At 36.1% G+C, this 21161-nt stretch overlaps 2 protein-coding genes across 2 annotated transcripts; both read left to right on the top strand.

Moving 5' to 3' along the window:
- The first annotated feature begins 1399 nt into the window (after nt 1-1399).
- LOC139851889 (protein FAR1-RELATED SEQUENCE 5-like) lies at nt 1400-4893 on the top strand. The gene is made up of 3 exons (XM_071841079.1): nt 1400-1521; nt 1797-4008; nt 4531-4893. Exons 2-3 carry the CDS (start codon nt 1807-1809, stop codon nt 4702-4704), a joined length of 2376 nt encoding a protein of 791 aa, XP_071697180.1. The 5' UTR covers nt 1400-1521; nt 1797-1806; the 3' UTR covers nt 4705-4893.
- Nucleotides 4894-7393: 2500 nt separating this feature from the next.
- LOC139851666 (mitogen-activated protein kinase kinase kinase 1-like) lies at nt 7394-19412 on the top strand. The gene is made up of 9 exons (XM_071840763.1): nt 7394-8421; nt 9365-9449; nt 9552-9614; nt 11036-11193; nt 11281-11353; nt 11462-11521; nt 11743-11856; nt 17980-18214; nt 19015-19412. The coding sequence occupies exons 1-8, from the start codon at nt 7472-7474 to the stop codon at nt 18190-18192; spliced, it is 1716 nt and encodes a 571-aa protein (XP_071696864.1). The 5' UTR covers nt 7394-7471; the 3' UTR covers nt 18193-18214; nt 19015-19412.
- Nucleotides 19413-21161: the final 1749 nt, after the last annotated feature.

Here is a 21161-nt window from a genome sequence, read left to right as displayed (position 1 = left end):
ACAATGCTAACGTACGGTGAAAAATGTTAATGCATACCTAAATCTAAAAGAGAATCATGGCATACTAGTGAAATGACCCGTGAAATTACGGGTTTGTTTAAACGAAACAGTTTAATGATATGTTTTTAGGTATTAAGTGAATGTAAATGCTAAAGTCATTTATTTTAATAACCCGTGGAACCATAGATTACGACCAAGAAACTTGGTCAGTGTAAATGAACTACATTTATTCTCTCACCACCTTGTTCCAATTTTCATCAGATTTTTATTTTTTTTGTCATAAAAGCAACATTACAACATTTTATTGTGACATGTATTTCGCATACATATGTAACGTAATTAATCCCGTAAAGATGTCCCAGTTTTGAATAATAATAATAAAGTTTGCTCTAAAATTGAGTATTTATATTTATAATAATAATTATTAATAATAACAAATGTCTCTTTAATTTTATTTTTTAAAAAACTAAAATACAATTATTATATGAAGGCTGTACAATATGCTTCAAAGTTTGTACATGTGTTAATGAGATGTTTTATCATAAAGTTGTATATATATGTTTCAAATATTGTACATATGGTCATGGTAGTGTTTTACCATAAGGTTGTACATATTGCTTCAAATATTGTACATATAGTCATGAGAGTATTTTATCATAAAGTTGTACATAATGTTTTATATATTATACAATTAACATGTTAATAATTTTATTTAAAATAATTAATTATTTTAATGACATCATCAAGTTAGTTACTATAAATACAATTTTTTTTTATTATAAAATATTTAGGATTAATGACATCATCTAAGTGGCCTAGATTTTTTTTTTCTTTTTGATTTTTTCTTAACAAAGGAATTAGCTTAATAATTACATTATCATTTTAGCATTTTAATAGAAACTATAGATGTATGATTTAACGATAGCTTAATATAACCACTCAGGCTTGCCTGCGTGGCTACCGAGTTGTCTAATGAAGCACACCACCCGGGTTCAATCCTTAGCTATGCCAAATTGTTCAAAAAGGGAGTGTGACAAGAGGGTGCGCATAATGCGCAATTCACCAGGTACCAGGTCTCGCGCTCGGGGGGCTTGATTACCCGAGATTTTACCTTCTATGAGGGAGCCAATGTGCTCGTTCATAGGAGGGTTTCCTTGCTTACAAAAAAAATAAAAATAAAAATAAATAAATAGCTTAATATTTCAATTAAATTCTTAGAGGCCGGTTAAGCACGGAAAATTGGGCCCGAGACAAAACGTAACATATCTAGTTGAAGCCCAGTATAAAAAGAAAATGTAAGCTCGTCCAAATAATTAATTAAAATTTAAATACGGAATAAATAATAAATAATAATAATATATAATTATAATTATAATTAATAAAAAATAATACTGTAAACCTTAAAATAAAATATCATCAGTTTCAAGGGTTTGAGAGTATCCTCTGATTTCTTACAAAAGGTTTCAAATACTCATAGTTAGTTATAAACAGACATGGCGAAATCCAAAAGAGATCGCGCGGGTTAGTTCTCATATTTTACTCAGCTTGTTTACAGTTTTGATAATTACAGATTGCACCTTAAATTGCAGCTGATAGTTTTTATAATTTTTGTTTATGTTAATCTACTTGTAATGCTATCAATTACAGTTATTTCATTCGCTCAAACCCTAGAAACCTCGCATACAATCTAGAAATGTAGAAATCTCGCACCGATTGTTGAATTCTATGCCTATCTGTTATGCTGATTTGGGACTTTGTGTTTTTATTGTACCTGATTGCATATTAATTTACTGCAGTAACACTGTGATGATAATGAGGATGAAGATAGGAGGAGGTAGAGATGAAGATGACAGTGAGGATGATAATGATGCAGTAGCCATTATCGATGATGAAGATAACATAGATAATGATGATGATTCGCCTACTGTTGGAAGCAGCAGTGGTGGTAGTGGATTTTTTATTGATTTAGTCGATACTTCAACTCAACGAGACCTAGATCTGGAGCCTTGTGAAGGAATGGAGTTCGAGTCCGAAGAGGCTGCCAAGGGGTTTTATAATTCGTATGCTCGTCGTGTTGGGTTCAGTACTCGTGTTAGCTCATCTCGTAGGTCCAGAAAGGATGGTGCCATTATACAGAGATCCTTTGTTTGTGCCAAAGAAGGGTTTCGTAACTTACACGAGAAACGCACGAAAGATAGGGAGATCAAACGCCCACGTACAGTCACCCGTGTCGGTTGCAAAGCATCAATGTCAGTCAAGATTCAAGAGTCGGGCAAGTGGATCGTGTCAACGTTTTTTAAAGAACATAATCATGAGCTGGTCCCACCGGATCAAGTTCACTGCCTACGGTCCCACCGCCAGATATCGGGTCCCGCCAAGACTCTGATTGATACTTTGCAGGCTGCTGGGATGGGACCACGTAGGATTATGTCAGCGTTGATTAAAGAGTATGGCGGTATTGATAAAGTTGGATTTACTGAAGTTGATTGTAGGAATTATATGAGGAATAATCGGCAAAGGAGTTTAGAAGGAGACGTACAACTACTTCTCGATTATTTAAGACAAATGCAAACCGATAATCCTTCGTTCTTTTACGCTTTTCAGGGCGAAGGAGACGATGATGAACGAAAATCGTCAGGAAACGTGTTCTGGGCTGATGCGAAATCAAGGGAAAACTATAGTTACTTTGGAGATACGGTCACGTTTGACACCACGTACAGATCGAACAGGTACCGTTTGCCCTTTGCGCCTTTCACCGGGATCAATCATCATGGTCAGCCTGTTCTGTTTGGTTGTGCTTTTATCGTTAACGAATCCGAATCCTCGTTCGTATGGCTATTTAAAACTTGGATTTCAGCAATGAACGGTCGTCTACCTGTATCGATGACTACAGATTATGACATCATCATACAATCAGCGATTATGCAAGTCTTTCCGTACACTCGCCATCGGTTCTGTAAATGGCACATCTTTAATAAGTCCCAAGAGAAGCTATCTCACGTGTTTCTTAAGTACCCGCATTTTGAATCCGATTTCCATAAATGTGTGAACTTAACCGATTCAGTTGATGAGTTTGAATCTGGTTGGTTGTCACTTGTTGATAAGTATGATCTTAGGGATAATGAATGGCTTCAGGAAATATACTCCACACGTAAACAGTGGGTCCCAGTGTATTTGCGTGATACATTCTTTGGCGAAATGTCTATAACGCACCGCAGTGATAGCATGAACTCTTATTTCGACGGGTACGTGAATGCGTCAACAACTATAAATCAATTTGTTAAGTTGTATGAAAAAGCCTTAGAGAGGCGCAATGAAAAAGAAGTGAAAGCGGATTACGAGACAATAAACACCGTCCCTCTTTTGCGGACCCCGTCTCCCATGGAGAAACAAGCATCCGAACTATACACGAGAACAATATTTATAAGATTTCAAGAAGAATTGGTTGCAACGCTTACTCTTAGGGCATCGAAAACAGAGGATGATGATACAACTTATCAAGTAGCAAAATTTGGAGAGGACCACAAATCTTATTGTGTTAATTTTGATGTTTTACAGATGAAAGCTACTTGTAGTTGTTGTATGTTTGAGTTTTCGGGTGTTTTATGCAGACATGTATTGGCAGTTTTTAGAGTAACGAATATTCTTACTCTGCCTTCGAGTTACATTATAAAGCGATGGACGATAAATGCCAAGAGCGATATTATACTTGAAGAACGAGTTAATGATGCATTTGCTAGTTATTTGGAGTCGCACACTGTAAGATATAATACCCTTAAAAGTGAGGCTTTAAAATTGGTAGAACAAGGGGCTGAGTCTGTCGATACGTACAATGCGGCCATGGTTGCCTTCGAAGAGGCTACGAGGAGAATATCTGTAGCAGAAAAAAACGAAGCAAGACATGTTTTGGTTAATGGGCATTGCGGGGAAGATTCTAGAAGCAACGGAGCACTGATAAAAAAGAGTACAGAGATTTATCGTAGAGACTCGGACCATAATTTATCAGAGGTTTGATTTATCTTAGATCCTGCAAATGCTTTTTTTTTTTAGGTTCAATATCTTAAATTGTCTTCATATGATGCTCAAAGTGGATTTTTATTCATTATTTTATAATTAGTGTATCTCTGATTTAGTTTTTTGCGGCTGTGTGTAAACAGTGAAACGTGTGAACATTTTTATAGCCTTGCCTAGAAGGGGAAGATTAACATGTGATAAACATGGATTTTCATTCATTATTTCATAAATAGTATTGTATTATTTGATTTATGTAAAAAGGGTTAGATGGGTATAGTTAAGGACAACAAAGAAGGAATAGAGATATTGTTGATGGGTGAATCTGACCCATTTTGACCTGTTAATATAACTCTAATAATCACGATGGACTGAAATTTAATACCACTTTTGTAGTCTGATCGATGATCTTATCTTATTTTGGACCTTAGATAGACCTTTATAGAAGGAAATTTAGAAATAAAAACGATATTCAGGACCAACACCAGATTACATAATTAGTTGTCTGGTTTTATGTAGGATGAGATGGACAGGAAGATCGAAAAACTTAATAATGAGCTGGATTCTGCTAGAAGAAAGTGTGAAGTTTATAGGACCAACCTGTTATCTGTTTTAAAGGATATTGAAGACCATAAACAACAGCTATCACTTAAAGTCCAGATCACTAGGTACAACATGAAAGATTGCTTGTAAAGGTTGTGAACATGTTATGTTTACTTATTTTGTTTCATAATATTGGGCACATGTTTTCTTGTTTAAAGGATTATTCGATGCCCAACATATATGGTATTGATATTTCCACCATTAATTTTGATAATTCACCATAACTGTGCATAACATGTTTGTAGAATACAAACTCTTAATGCATGATTATATGTTTAGTAATTAGTACGATTACAAGACCAAAAGGAACACATCTCATATAATTACCATTCTTAGATTGTTAGTGCTAGTAAAGCATACATCATACTACATCACGTGTTGGTTTGACTGTGTTTATTCACTGAATTGATGTTTTTTACACGGAAATGGTTATGCTATATACACTAGAAAACTGTAAACGGTCTCACTGTCCAAGTACGTCAAGGAGCCTATACAATTATGGTAAGTATTTGATTAATTTCAACTATGGAATTAGCCGTTGGAAATCTTCTGATGTCTTGCTTGTGCTGTCTTGCTGTATTTCGGCTGGGAGATGATGATACCACAAGGTAAATCTATATGTGGAAATTACCACATGTTAGTTTGTTTTGTTACCTTTTTTTACTGAACTCTACATTAAATTTGGTGCAAGTATGTTTTTGGAGGGCAGTGAAAAACCATACAGGGTTTTTTATATAAAACTCAAGTATTGACCATATTCAAAGCTACAATGGAGACTTACTTTCACACTATTTTCCAACTTAAAGTAGCAGGCTTCAAATAGGGTATATAGTGATATACACCAAAAGACAAATCTGGATTAATAGAACAATTTTTAGTTGACACAAATGGAAACATCCGTGTGTCGTTATCCAAAGTAGAAGTTTGGATAACAGAAAAGTAATACCCACCCTTTGCCTCTGTGTAAACTCCAGCAAAACTACTTAAAAGTGCATAATCTGCAAAAGATAATATTTTTTACTCATATGTACACCTTTAACCGGGTTATCCCATGATGGTTTCTGAACTTTTTCGTGGCCACCCAAGTTTAGCAAAGAATTTGTTTGGTAATATGTAGGAATTAAATGAATAAGGGTTTTCTTAAGTAGGTTAGCTGAGAAGATAGTATCTTTTTTTTTTTTTACTCATATAATCGGGTTATCATCGTTTCTGAACTTTTTTATGACCACCTCAGTTTAGCAAAGAAATTGTTTGGTAATATATAGGAATAAACTAAAATACCCCACAATTCACAATTTTCATCATCCAGCCTATAAAAGGAGTCTATAAAGGAAGGGGTATGAAGATGGTCCACATCACACCTTCAATTCTTTTAAATTGTACATTTCTTCATAAGCATATAGAAAAATATAGAAATAAATTGTTTCGAGGCCTCGTTTTTTCGATGAATGTCCCCGAGTTTTTATTTAAGTTCTAGTTTTTTGCCAAATATATATATATATATATATATATATATATATATATATATATATATATATATATATATATATATATATATATATATATATAGAAAGATCACATTATTCAAATTACATGCTTTCTTAATTCTCAATTGATTCTAAAATTCATTTAAACATTTAATAAGATTTAAATATTAAATTCTCAATATATTCTTATAATAATGACTATACATCAATATTTACTTTACATAGTTGTTCAAGTGTTGTACAATACAACATTGTAAATCATTCTATAAATTTGTTATTTTTACAGTGTTCCACATAATATTAGCTAATCATACTCTCTAAGGGATAGAGATTAAAAATTGAAAATGCATCTAAAGGTTACGAATTTGACATGCCATGTTTTTTTTTTTTAATTAATCCCTAATTTGAATGTTCTTTTTAATTTTGAAAAGAGTCCGTACAGGCGTACACCGTACATTTAAAAATGAAGAGATAATAAAATTAACTAGAAAAAATCCGACCGCGCGTTGCTGCGGTTGTATTCGACGCGCGGTCCAATTTGGATATACGATGTCCGTTTCGCGTATAGTTAGTCGTGTTATATATGTATATATATGTATGTAATATAGCCCGAAATATTTATTTTTTTTAACGATGTCCGTTTCGCGTATAGTTAGTCGCGTTGTGTTCGTAAAATTATTTCGAGTTGACCGGTGGTCTCGGAAAAATTTAACTCGCACCGAGCGTGAATATAGGGCCCGTTATTTAGTGTTTTTTTAACGATGTCCGTTTTGCATATAGTTAGTCCCGTTGGGTTCGTGGGATTTTTTCGAGTTGAACGGTGGCCTCGGAAAAATTTAACTCGCACCGAGCGAGAAGATAGGGCCCGTTATAAATTCGGGTGGAGTAAGGTTTTTTTATTTTAATTAAATTATAAATTTACGTTTTTTACCTCTGAAAAAGTGTAAAGTTGAGGGGTTGTTGTGTAATTTGTGCGAAAGTTGGAGGACCATTTGTAGTGTGAACGCAAACTTTAAAACTGAAGTGACAAATTTTGGGAGGAGGTGACATCTCGTTAAAACTGAAGCGATAAATTTTGGGAGGAGGTTTAGTATATAAGATTAAAATAATAATAATAATAATTAATTAATAATTAATAATTAATACTCCGTAATAATAATAATAATAATTAATTACGACCGTCAAACATATCCAACTACCGCGTAGATTCCTCTATATTCACGCACCAAACAAACTTCAAATCCTTTTCATTCTTTTCATTCTTCTTCTTCTTCCTATTACTCCATAGATCCTTTAAACTGAAACCTGTACGTACAACCTATACATACAACGTATGCATACATAAACAAACTAAAAATTACTATATTATCATGAAATTATACTCGAGGCAAAAACACCGGGCGGTAGGACCGAGACTCGAACGAAGAAACGCAATTAAAAACATCGATTACGACGCATCAACATCGCCATCATCATATGAGTTAGCTCAAAGAACTCAATCACTTGATATTTCATCGTTAGCTGATAGAACTAGCTTTCGAATTGAAGGAACTGAAGGTGAATTTGATTTGATTTGTAGTCGGTTAGGGCTTTCAGGTCCGGATGATTTTGGTATACCAGCAGCTGAGTACGAAGCGCATAAGTCGTATTCACCTAGGGTTTATAAATCAAATCCTATTTCTATTCGAGAATCACCGGAGAGTGATTTGTATTCTGTGAGCTTTGGAAGTAACATTAGTTTTATTGATGATGGTGATAATGATGTTGAAGTTGAATCGGACGGTGAGCCTGAGGGAGCTAGGGTTTTGGTGACAAATGGAGGTAATCATCTTGACGATGACGTCAGCGTTGGAGTTGATACGAACAGGTGTTTGGAAGATGATGATGATGATACGGATAAAGAGCGTGAGAGACGAAATGTGGAGGGTGAAAGTGGAATTAAAGGTTTACGGCCAGCGATGTTGCCAGTGATGGTGAATGATTTGGGTTTGAATAGGGATATGATTCGGAGTTTTGCCCCTAGGGATAATGAAGACTTGGCTTCAGATGAACCAGCTGAGGTGGTTAGGTTAAATGAGGTGGATATTGCTGAGACAAGTGGGAGGATTACATCAGGAATTGACACAGTTGTCTCACCGTCTGGTTTGGGTATGTTCGATAATGGAGACGAAGTCGAGGATGAAGGATCTTCTGGTGTAGATGCAGAGCTTCAATATTATGTTTCGCCAAATAAAACGTTTAGAGGCAGTTTTAAGAACTGGCAGAAGGGTGATTTACTTGGAAGTGGTTCGTTTGGCACTGTATATGAAGGTTATAATGAGTAAGTCTTGTTACATAGTTATATTATATATAGGATTGTTTATGTTTATGTTTATGTTTATTTGTATGCATTTTTTTCGACACTCTGCTTATTATCGACGTCTAAAACTAGTTTGGTTAGAACTTGCGGGTAATTATTATTATGGTCTTGGGGTTTGAACTTCTAATAGCAGTCACCGAGGACTTGGTTATATTCATATCTGAAGTTCTAAACAATGACGAGATATAACCGAATGTGATCCCCCTGGGAAACTCAAATTTTTATTCCTAGTGTTTTTGGAAGTTCAAATACGAAATGGATCTCTCATTTGAGCTACCATTAATTTAGTAAATACATTATGAAGCTAAGTTGACTACACATTTATAAGCTTTTGGTTATCACATTTTAGTACGTGCTATAAACTTGTTTTTAGTCGCCGAGATATATCCTTCCCTGTTCTGGGCTACCGACCAAGCTAACAGTAGTTTTCACTTTTCTGCTCTACTTTTTATTAGCTTTATTTATAACTAAGTTCTTCTTAAGCTAAAGTTGGGAAATGAGATTTTTCTACATTTCACTAGATGGCTTAAAAGGTATTGGATTTTTCTTGGATAGATGCTAGCATTTCGTGCCAACAGAAACACTAGTGCTCTTATCTTCTCCAATTTTAGCAAATTGGCATATTGGTAGCATTGACAATGAACTAAGATAGTCGAACTTTCCTATTTTCACATGACTAAATTAATTGAGAAATCCTCGTGCATGTGCGATATAATTCGGTATATGTGACCAGACTTCTTGTCTGTAATGGTAAAAATCTTGCTAGCCTTTTTTTCCACATAATTGTCATGCATCATTGTTTATGATGCATGTCATTTGGGTTGTCATTCCTTTCTTTATTTCCTTTCGATGTCTTGTATTTGGGCTGTCCTTATCTGATATGGATTTCTGATTTTGTTTGCAGATTTGGTTTCTTTTTTGCCGTGAAGGAAGTTTCTTTACTTGACCAAGGTAACCAGGGAAAGCAGAGCATTATCCAACTTGAACAGGTGATCCCTTAATCACCATCTCCAGTTATATATGGGATTATATCCAATCTCATTCTGAGTTTCTGCTTGCTAAGCCCTTTTGTCACCCTTTTAATGTTTCAGGAGATATCTTTGTTAAGTCAATTCCATCACGAGAATATAGTTCAATATCTTGGAACAGATAAGGTATGTATTTTGTTTCATAAGGTCTTCCTTTTTCATTGGATACTGAAAGCAATATTATAGCTGCTGATTATTTAAGAAGGCCTTTTACTTCTTAAGTGTCTTTGTGCAGATTGCTTGAATTTGTAATCTAGAATAGAACACTTGAAATCAGGTTGCTTGAAATGGGTGGGTCTTGTAAATTAGGTAAAGGGTCAAAGTGAGTATTTGTTTTGGGTCAGGTGGCATCAGACAAGTTTTGTTGGCCTGGAACATTTTTTGTTAAAAAATATATATCTTAAAAAATTATTGTGTCAAATATAGTCACGATTTTTTTTTATTAATAATCTAACTCGATATTCTTGAATGAAATATTTTAGGAGATTTTATGCACTAAAAATACACTTTGGGACTTGGGAGACATTTGACCCCTTGACTTGTACTCCTAGTTTTGTTGATTTGACCCATTAGAGATAAAACCAAGGTTGTAAAACTCGCGACTCGGGGAGTACTCGGCAGGAGGTTTTTGAGGAGTAATCGGCGACTCGGGGAGTACTCGGGGGAGTAATCGGATGTTGACTTTCGTTGACTTTTTAAGATAAATATATATATTCTCATATATATATGTTAAATATTAAACTTCTTAAATAAAACCTAATTAATTATATCTCAAACTAATAATGTTTTATGTTTTAACTTGGTAAATTAAAATTTAAGGACCGAATTCTCAATGTATTTGTAATATGAGGGAGTTTGATATCAATTAATAAAAGGTTTAAGAGTGGATATCAAGTTTGTTCCTATTATTAACGTTTGATAAAAGTTTAAGGGCTATTATTGCCATTTGTAAAAAGAAAAAGATATTTAATACGGAGTAGGTGTTTAGATCTAAAAGGGATTGATGGGGACAACTCAATCCTTTACTCTGATTTATCTTTTACAGATGTCCTAAAAAATGTTCACTCAAAACATGTCCATTGCAACTTCAACTTCATCGATCCATTCCTCTTCTTCCCTTCTACAAGCTTTAAACCGGGTAAGTTTTCAGATCTACGGACTCACGCACATCATTTGGATATTTGGCCGCCGCTGACCGCCGTTGACCACCGCTGACCGCCGTTTGAGCACCGTTGACCGGCGTTGACCGAGTAATTGGACGAGTTAGGCACCGATTACTCGTTTTGTTCTTCCAACCGAGTAATCGCCGATTACTCGGCCGAGTTGACCGAGTTTTACAACCATGGATAAAACGTAACCCAAATTGATGAATTTCTTTGCGAGCTGGTTGAAATGGCCACCTCTAGTGCTGCTGTACATTATCACAACCTATCAAATACATCTTTTTTTATTAAGCTATTAAGAACTTCCGAGCCAAACCAAGAATTATAGTTTTATTTTCATTATACTGGAACTGGAACATGTTAACCTAAAATTATGCTTTTTAGGATGAAGGAAAGCTATATATCTTTCTTGAGCTAGTAACCAAAGGTTCACTGGCAAAGCTCTATCAAAAGTATGAGTTGCGGGATTCGCAAGTCTCGGCGTACACCAGGCAGATTTTGAGCGGATTGGAATACCTGCATGAACGAAAGGTGGTTCATAGGTAAGTCCTCTATCAGTTTGATACTAATAAAAGTTATGGATTTATCCTCAATCCCTCTAATTTGATATATGTTTTGTGTTTTTATAGGGACATTAAATGTGCTAATATATTAGTTGACGTAAGTGGCTCTGTGAAGCTCGCAGATTTTGGATTGGCAAAGGTAAGAAAAACACATACTTCTAAGATTCATAGTTATTATAGTTTCTATCCGTTTGATTAGTCATATAGTTTATGTATCTGACTACATATTTGCTGTTGATATTTGTAGGCAACCACGTTGAATGACATTAAATCTTGCAAAGGGACTCCCTATTGGATGGCACCAGAGGTGACTTCTGTTATCTTAATTGTAGTTTACTAAGTATTTGGTTTTATCCATCTTTTAGGGGTGGGTTTAGAAGCTGGGGCCACCATATGTTCTTAAAATAAGCATCCCATCACTTTGTATCAGTTGAGACTTGAAAATCTAAGACAATACTATCCGCATTAGGATCCAACACAATGGACTACTTTCAATGTTTGTTAACATCTTATGTCTTGCATCCGTAGGTTGTTAATAATCGATCAACTAAGGGTTATGGACTTGCAGCTGATATATGGAGCCTTGGTTGTACGGTGTTGGAGATGTTGACACGTAAAATTCCGTACTCCCACTTGGAAGGGGTATGCATGTCATTTCTCTTATTATCTCTGATTTTTTACCTAGAGCTATTACATTTTTATGGGTTTTGGGTCATTTAATGTTTGGTCATATTAGACAACTACTTGTATTGTAATATAGCATTGTAATCATAGTTTAGGGATTGTTAATGTAAGTATACCTTCTATAAATAGAAGGTCTCATGTACTGGTATAACACACAAATACAAGAACACAGTTCTTTCTTTCTCTCTTTATCTCTTACAGTTAATATGGTATCAAGAGCTGTAAAGGCCTAAGTCCGGCAACAATTCCGGCAGCCAAGCTATTTTCCGGCAACAATTCCGGCCAAAAAAAAAAAAAAAACTGACCTTAAAAACTCGTAGTATGCTCTGTGGTTGCAGCCTTGCCTGAACCTTCACATCAGAAACGAGGCTTTCGGGTCATAACACCCAACCCGTCATCACACAAACCCACCGCCATTATCTTCAGTGAAGAAAATGTAACTGAAGATCAACTACCTCAAATCAGCGAAAATTACAAACTACACTAAGTTCGGAATTATAATCCGAATCAAAACCAAAATTTTCAGCCTCAAAGAACACCAAAAGTAGCCGGATATTTTCCGATCCTTTTTAGATCTAGCCCGATCCAGCTTAAATCAGGGAAATCGGCCAACACCATTAGCTTCGGAATCAAATTCCGACCTAACCCTGAATTTTTTAGATTTTTTTTTTCACTGTTCATCTCCGGCGCCACTGTTCATCGCCGCCGTCAGCCACTGTTCACCGCCGCCGGCCACTGTTCACCGCCGTCGGCCACTGTTCACCGCCGATTTCTTTATTTTTGGTTCTGTTTTGGAAAGAACGGGAGTAAAAGAAAAATAACCCACTGAAGTTTAACTTCATTCTCTTTTATATTACCTCCCGTACTTATCTTCTCTATTCTATATTTTATTTTTATTTTTATTTATTTTCTTTTCAAAAAAAAAGAGTAAAAACAAAAAAAAAAAACGCAAAAAAAGCAAAAAAAAAAAAATAAAAGCGCAAAAAAAAAAAAAAAAAAACAGATACAAAAAAAAAAAAAACAAACGAGTTACTGTATCATTTTCTCTATTTTTGAAAATGGCACTATTAGCTACATTTACTCCAGCAGAGAAAACCGCACACAACTCTCACAAATTTGGTTTCACCTTATCTCCCACGAACTATGGTTACTGGAAGACAATGGTTCAACCGTTCTTCGTCACCAATAAATTGTTTGACTATATTGATGGCACAATCCCTTGTCCACCTAAGAATGTCCCATCATCGGTCCAATCACCAGAAAAAGATGAAGAAACACAGTCTCAACCACAAAACCCCAATTACATTAACTGGGTCTCTAATGATGCTCATATACGAATGCTTCTCATTTCTACCATATCCGAAGCATCATTTCAACATGTTCAAGGACTAACGTCTCGTGATCTCTGGTTGTCCCTTGAGCGTGCCTACGCTCCTCACACTTCCTCTCGGGAATACACTTTAAAAACCCAGCTTCTCCGACTACAGATGAAGCCAGATGAAACAACCGCAGACTACCTAACTAGGACTCAAGAATACGATGTTGCGCTCGCTAACATAGGCGAAAAGATGAAAGAAAAAGATTTGGTGATGCTAGTTATATCAGGACTACGAGAGGAATACAACGGTTTAAAATCAAGCCTTCTGGGCCGCGAAAAGCCTCCTACCTTTGTAGACCTTCATGGTCTGCTATCAGACCACGACTACATGATCAAGAAATCTGTACCTGACATTCCTTCAGCTCAAGCATTCACGACTAGCACACAAAGTCGCAATTCAACAGCTCCTAATAATGTCTTGCCCGCTTCACAAACAGATCAGCTTCAAGCGGTACAATCGCTTTTATCTCAACTTGGACTCCAAGCTCAACCTGCCCATACACCGGCTGCACAAGCCATGTACACTAACCGATCTGGCAATAACCGTGGTCGTGGACGTGATTACAGACGTGGACGAGGCAACTATAACAACAGAAATCAAGCAGGTAATCGAAATTCATTTAACTGGGCTTCTAATCAAAACACAGTTTTTGGCACATGCAACAGGTGTGGGATTGGGCACATCCCATCTCAATGCCCTAATCGTTACCCTGCTACTATGAGACGACAGTCACCTTCAGCCAACTTTACAGACTATCGCTCCCAAGCGTCAACCTCTTGGATCCCAGACACAGGCTCTAGTCACCATGTTGCTCCAGACCTATCCAACTTTGGCAACTCCGAGGTCTACTACGGTGAGGACAATCTTCATGTTGGCAATGGTAAGGGTTTACCCATTTTACACGTTGGTTCCTCACAATTTTCGTCTCCAAACAAAACCTTTTCCCTTAAAGACATACTTCATGTTCCTGAAATAAAACATAAATTACTTTCTGTACAAAAGTTTTGTCTCGATAACAATGTGTATTTTGAATTTCACTCAACTTTCTTTGCTGTGAAGGACAAGATTACACACACTACCCTCCTCACGGGTCCAAGTAATGGTGGTCTTTACTCCTTCCATCTTCCCCAGTCTTCACCAGTTCACAAAATAGCATTCTCCACTACCCGTGCATCTTCAATTACATGGCATCAAAGACTCGGACATCCACATCCACAATTGTTGAAGTCCATGTTATCTAAATATCATTTGCCTTTACAAAATAAGTTTACAACCACCTTTTGTGATTCATGTAATGTTGGAAAATCCTCTAAACTTCATCTATTACCATCTACTTATAAAAGTTCGCACATTTTGGATTTAGTCTTTTGTGATGTATGGGGACCTGCGCCTGTTACCTCCTATGATGGTCACAAATACTTTTTGTTGTGTGTTGATCACTTTTCACGATTTATGTGGTTTTTCCCATTAAAACTCAAATCTGATGTTTATGCCACCTTTAAGCAATTTGTGGCAATGGTTGAACGACAATTTCAGACCAAACTCAAATCTGTCCAAACTGATTGGGGAGGTGAATTTAGAAATCTCCATCAATTCTTTTCTCCACTAGGCATCAATCATCGTCTTTCCTGTCCTCATACAAGTGAACAAAATGGTTTGGTTGAAAGACGACATCGTCATGTTGTTGAAACCGGTCTTACTCTACTCGCTCAATCACATGTACCACAACGTTTTTGGCATTTTGCTTTTGGAACTGCAGTATACCTTATCAATCGAATGCCATCTCGAACAAACTCAGCCACCTCACCTTTTGAACATGTGTTCAAACATAAACCTGATTTTTCATTTCTTCGAGTTTTTGGGTGCCAATGCTACCCTCATCTTCGTTCATACAACCAACACAAAATGGATTTTCGATCTACACCTTGTGTATTTCTTGGTTACAGTACTGCCCATCATGGTTATCGATGTTTCGACCCAAAGTCGAATCATATTTATATAGCCCGTCATGTTCGATTCAACGAGCAATCTTTTCCTTTTAAACAATCTGTTACAACCATTTCTACACATCCAGTCAATCCCTACATCTCTAAATATCCAAATCCTACCTCACAAACTAAAGATTCACCTTCCACAGTTCCTAAAACACATTCTGTCCCACCAGAACCACAAAATACCACCACTACACCGCTTGAACATGGCACGATCAAACCACCTATCATTCAAACATATCATCGACGCTCCAAAACCTCCTCATCATCACCTAAACAAAGTCACAACCAACTACCTCAGACTACTGCTACTACTACCACCACTTCCACAAACACTGAGCCACCTCCTCGTTCTCGACCAGCCAATCTTCGCCCTAATCCTAAACAAATCCACCAACATAAGGCTACCTCCTATCATACAAGAGGTCCCTCGTCCGATACTGAACCAGCAAACTTTACCATTGCTAACAAAGATCCTCACTGGCGTAAAGCCATGACTGAAGAGTATTCAGCGTTGGTGCGGAATGGTACTTGGTCACTAGTACCTCGTGTTCCAAATTCTAATGTGGTTGATTGCAAGTGGGTATACAAATTAAAACGGGATCAAACAGGGGCAGTACAACGCTACAAAGCACGTTTAGTTGCTAAAGGGTTTCGACAACAACCAGGCATCGACTATCAGGAAACATTTAGCCCCGTTGTAAAATCAACAACCATTCGTGTGGTTCTCTCCTTGGCTGTGTCTCAGAAATGGTCCCTCAGGCAACTTGATGTACAAAATGCCTTTTTACATGGTGATCTTCACGAAACAGTTTATCTACAACAACCACCGGGATTCGTCAATTCAGCTACACCAAATCATGTGTACCTCATTCACAAAGCCTTATATGGATTAAAGCAAGCACCTAGAGCATGGTTTCATCGACTCTCGACAGCACTTCATTCTCTTGGATTTCATGGGTCGAAAACGGATACTTCCTTATTCATCTACTCTAAAGGGAACACTCTTCTATATATGCTTGTGTATGTTGATGACATTATTTTAACAGGGAACGATACAAAAGAAATAGATAGGGTGGTACAAAGTCTAAGCCGCTCATTTGCTGTTAAAGACATGGGTAACTTATCTTATTTTCTAGGGATTGAAGTCACAAGGAATGGTAATGACATGATTCTATCACAACGCAAATACATCCATGAACTTTTGGAACGCGCCGACTTATCTAATGCTAAACCAGTTTCATCTCCGATGACAACCAACGCCAAACTTGCTCTTGGTGATAGTGCAACATTTGACAACCCTGTTCAATACCGTCAAATTGTAGGTGCCCTTCAATACGTTACATTGTCTCGACCGGACATCACTTTCGCAGTCAACAAAGTCTGTCAGTACATGCATTGTCCCACGATAAATCATTGGTCAGCAGTTAAACGAATTCTCCGTTACTTACAAGGCACTGCCAATTATGGTTTACGATTTATGCACAACTCCGGAACAGTGCTTCATGCCTATACTGATTCAGCATACAACTCACTGACTAGCTTCTCTGATGCTGACTGGGCAGGTTGTCCAGATGACCGTCGATCCACGGGAGGATATGCTATATATCTTGGTTCAAACCTAGTCTCATGGTCAGCTCGAAAACAAAAGACTGTCTCTCGATCCTCAACAGAATCTGAATACAAGGCCCTAGCTGACACGGTTGCAGAAGTAACATGGCTTCAAGATCTATTACGTGAACTTCGTGTTCCTGTTAAATCGGTTCCTACCTTATGGTGTGATAACCTTGGCGCTACATATCTCTCAGCTAACCCAGTCTTTCATGCACGTACAAAACATGTAGAAGTTGATTTTCACTTTGTTCGAGAAAGAGTTGCTCAACAAAAACTTTCAGTTCAGTTTATAACTACTGATGATCAGATTGCTGATATCTTCACCAAGCCATTGTCCACACCAAGATTTCTCCAGTTACGATCCAAGCTACAGGTTGTTACCCGACCTTAGCTTGCGGGGGAATATTAGACAACTACTTGTATTGTAATATAGCATTGTAATCATAGTTTAGGGATTGTTAATGTAAGTATACCTTCTATAAATAGAAGGTCTCATGTACTGTTATAACACACAAATACAAGAACACAGTTCTTTCTTTCTCTCTTTATCTCTTACAGTTAATAGGTCAAAACTGTTTATCTATTCACAGGGTCAGGTTGGGTTGACCCACAAACATTTACTTGTCTAATTTTAAGATTTTTGTGAGTAATTAATGGATTGAATATGATTACGAAAGGTATACTATCATTGTAATGATAATTAAATTAATTGATAATATTTAATAAAGTGATTTTTTATTATAATAAATAAAGTGAATTTAAGATACCGTCTGTATAAAAATTACACCCTGGGCAACCTTGGACCTGTTTTAATTACTAAAGTTGTATGTTTGACCCAGTTGATATATAAAGTAAGTAAATAACCCAGATTGATCCATTTATTAGTAAAATGGATAAAACTCTTTTGGTTAAGAATGTACATATCATAGGCAAAGATAGAAATTGAAAGACTTAAACCATGTGGAACGTGATCCAAGTTCTGTTGCATAGAAAATTACATACACGTTTATTTTTCCGCAATGATACTTTTACCCTTGAAGTTAAGTAATATTATTTTAACAAATATATGTATATGTATATGTATTTTGGTTTGCCAGATGGCAGCACTGTTCAGAATTGGCAGGGGTGAACCTCCTGAAATTCCCAATACATTGTCTGCTGAGGCCCAAGATTTCATACTTAAATGCTTGCAAGTTAATCCAAATGACCGCCCTACTGCTTCTCAATTACTGGACCATCCATTTTTGAAGAGATCAACGTCTATGGACTCGTCCCTAGCTTCTCCACTCAACAACAGCCCACAATTGTAGCAGCCTTGAAGAAGCAATATGGGTAAGTTCACTACTCCTTTTGCCTCTTGGATGTTTTGCTTCGAGCTTAGATATGATAAGCATAGAGGTGACAAAAGAGATGGGTTAGGTAACAGGGTGAAAAGGGGTTACTAGTTTGTATACAGTCCAAATTAGTCTGGGTTGGGCCCACTCGTTAACACTCGGTCATTTTATTGATTTTTTTAGTAATTTGTGAAGTAATCATATCTAAAATAGTAATCTGAATTGTTTAGAATAAATCAGTTAGGTGGTTTTAACTACTTAAATACAATTTGGGTGACACGTAACCTGTTTCCGTTTTAGCCAAGTTTTAAGATTCTACTCGTTCCACCCATTGGAGATGAAGGTCACAACCCAAATCTGCCCATTTTTAATTATCGTACCTTTAGCCAATTTGATCGATGTCATCTACCGACATCAACTATGATCCCTTTTATAGAATAAATCAATTAGGTGGTTTTAAATATAGCCATTTTAGCGTTCAGTTTAATGCAAATAAAAAGGTAAAAGGTAGAAGGTTTTCCCTGTTCGGCTACCCGGGAGGGCGAGTAATCCGACCCCACACTCTAATGTACGCAGTCCTGCAGGATACTCTCTGGTTGTTTCCAACCCATTCTTGGCCACTGCTAAATATTCGTTGTAGACAAGATTCGAACCTGAGACCTCTTGCAAGGAACTCAGGGCCCAACCATTTGGGCTATAGGACTATAAATCTATGGATGGATTTTTGACACCTTTAAATTAGTGAAAATCTTTATGTTGCATAAATGTAGATTGAGTTGTTTATATGATATTTTGAAGGTGATTTCGTTGGATAGCTCATTTCTTAATTGTAACACGCATTCGTTGGATTAACTGGCATGTGAATGGACTCTGGTTCAAGCTTGGAGTTAGAGAAGGCTGGTTGGGCCCACCTGTGAAATCATGTACTGTAGTCTAGTTAGTTTTTTCTGTTGCTCCCATTTTGATTAATTTTTTTCAGGCTGTGTTTTATTTGGTTCCGCCGTCTGTGTTGTTGTAAGTTGTATTCGCAAATGTGGTTGTCATTTGTTGTAAAAAGTCGCCTAAATAGGCATGTTTGTAGAGAAATTTTGTACATAATTTGGAGTATAGGAGAAAAAATGAGAAGAAAATTGTTTGATTGATTTATTGTTAGAATATATCTGTCCGGTGACTCCGGTGTAGTAATCGTTGTATTTAGGCTCAATGAGTTGACTACTTGTACTAGGTTTGTGAATAACAATGTTCATTTTCAGAGTAGTTCGTGTGTGTCAACAAAGCTACAACCACAAGTAACTGGATGATGTTATTTTCGAAGGGCTAAAGCAACAAATCGGTCCGAGTTTTAACTTAATTAATGTTTCTTAACATGTGTCCCTATAGCACATATTAGCATATCCCTTAATAATTTACTTATTCCGATTAATAAATGGATAGGCTTTAAATAAAAATAAGTTGAAGTGACTGAATGCTTGACGGCATTCTTAAAAAGAATTACAAACACACACGTCTTAAGACTTCTTAGTTATATGTTGGATTATTATGTCACAACTCATAGTCAAGACTCAAGACTGAGCGGTGAATACATGAGAAGCTTCTAATACGGTTGCGGGTTGAATGTCTTTCAATTTTGGCTGGGTGAATGTTTAAATATTTTAATTTTGTAAATTAATCAGTGTAGAAGATTATTTATGTTTTTTTTAGAACGATAATCTTGGTATCGAATCCTCTCATTTGCCACTCACGCACCCGTTAGGAAAAACTCTTTGCATCCATCGCGCAAAGCATACCCGGAATTCTTTAAGTTAACTGCTTGACCCGCACAGAGTGAAGAATATCAGAGACTCAACTTTGAAGAAACTCTCCTCTCAAGATTTGAACTTGCACATATTTTTTCAATAATTCCGGTCAAGAACCAACTGAGTCTTTTTACCACTCAACAAATAGTTTGGTGGTAGAAGATTATTTATGTTATATATAAAATTATAGTTGATCAATCAGAAATCAGTATTTAATATTTATCAGTACATTTAATTTAAATTTATTATATATACAAATATAATATTTATATCATATTTATATGAATCATTTTTATTAACGGAAGTGTTATTACTAGTCACTTACGGGGAATCCACGCATTCGATCATTTTCTTGGACGAATTATTACAGTCATACCGCCTCTTAGAAGGAAACCCTCACGAAGAATCCTCTGAAGCTCATGAAATGACTGGGTAACCACAAGAGAAAATTTATTTTGCAGCACATGTGAGTCGAACTCCGTATCTTTTTTTTTTACAGGTATCATGCCACCACCAATGTAGCAATACCTTGCGGTTTATTTTTGTATGATTATATTGATATTCAATATTAATTCTAACAATTAAAAAATATCGAGTTCGTTAGATGTGACTTAACGTATGTCGCATATCGTACGTTATAAACTTCTATACAATCAACTCATTAAATTCAAATTCAAATAAATTGAATAGTTAACTAATATGTCACTACTCGTCCATAAAATAATATTACTACCCTTTGGGTTATAAACTTTTATACATTTATAACCTCTCTCTCAAACTCTTTTAAAAACTTCAAGCTTCATTTCTTAAACTTTAATGTCTTTATGAGACTTACATTATCAAACATATATTACATTATCAAACATATAGTAATCTTTCTAGTAAATCGATCCAAAGGATACGAAATATATATTGAACAAATCTTAACCGAGTCATAATGTTCAACGATTGGACTATATTGATTCGTTGATATTTCAAATTCTTTGAATCGAAAAGTTTAATTGTACGGAGTATTTTTTATTTTGGTCCATGGTCACTTTTCTAACATGAAGATTTTTTCGTAAAATGCTGATCTCATTATAGCTTTTTGGGCTTCAATTTCAAAATTAAAGATCTATTAACCAAATTTTTAATATTTTCTATTTAAAT

The sequence above is a fragment of the Rutidosis leptorrhynchoides genome, chromosome 6 (genome assembly GCF_046630445.1).
Source record: "Rutidosis leptorrhynchoides isolate AG116_Rl617_1_P2 chromosome 6, CSIRO_AGI_Rlap_v1, whole genome shotgun sequence".
Taxonomy (NCBI): Eukaryota; Viridiplantae; Streptophyta; class Magnoliopsida; order Asterales; family Asteraceae; genus Rutidosis; species Rutidosis leptorrhynchoides.
This window is presented reverse-complemented; position numbering and strand designations above follow the sequence as displayed.

Bases quoted from the DNA above. Each gene is read 5' to 3' on its own strand.
- LOC139851889 (XM_071841079.1), top strand. From the start codon at position 1,807: ATGATAATGAGGATGAAGATAGGAGGAGGTAGAGATGAAGATGACAGT. The intron at 4,009-4,530 runs GTTTGATTTATC...GGTTTTATGTAG, and splicing joins CGGACCATAATTTATCAGAG to GATGAGATGGACAGGAAGAT.
- LOC139851666 (XM_071840763.1), top strand. From the start codon at position 7,472: ATGAAATTATACTCGAGGCAAAAACACCGGGCGGTAGGACCGAGACTC. The intron at 8,422-9,364 runs GTAAGTCTTGTT...TTTTGTTTGCAG, and splicing joins GTATATGAAGGTTATAATGA to ATTTGGTTTCTTTTTTGCCG. The intron at 11,354-11,461 runs GTAAGAAAAACA...TGATATTTGTAG, and splicing joins CAGATTTTGGATTGGCAAAG to GCAACCACGTTGAATGACAT.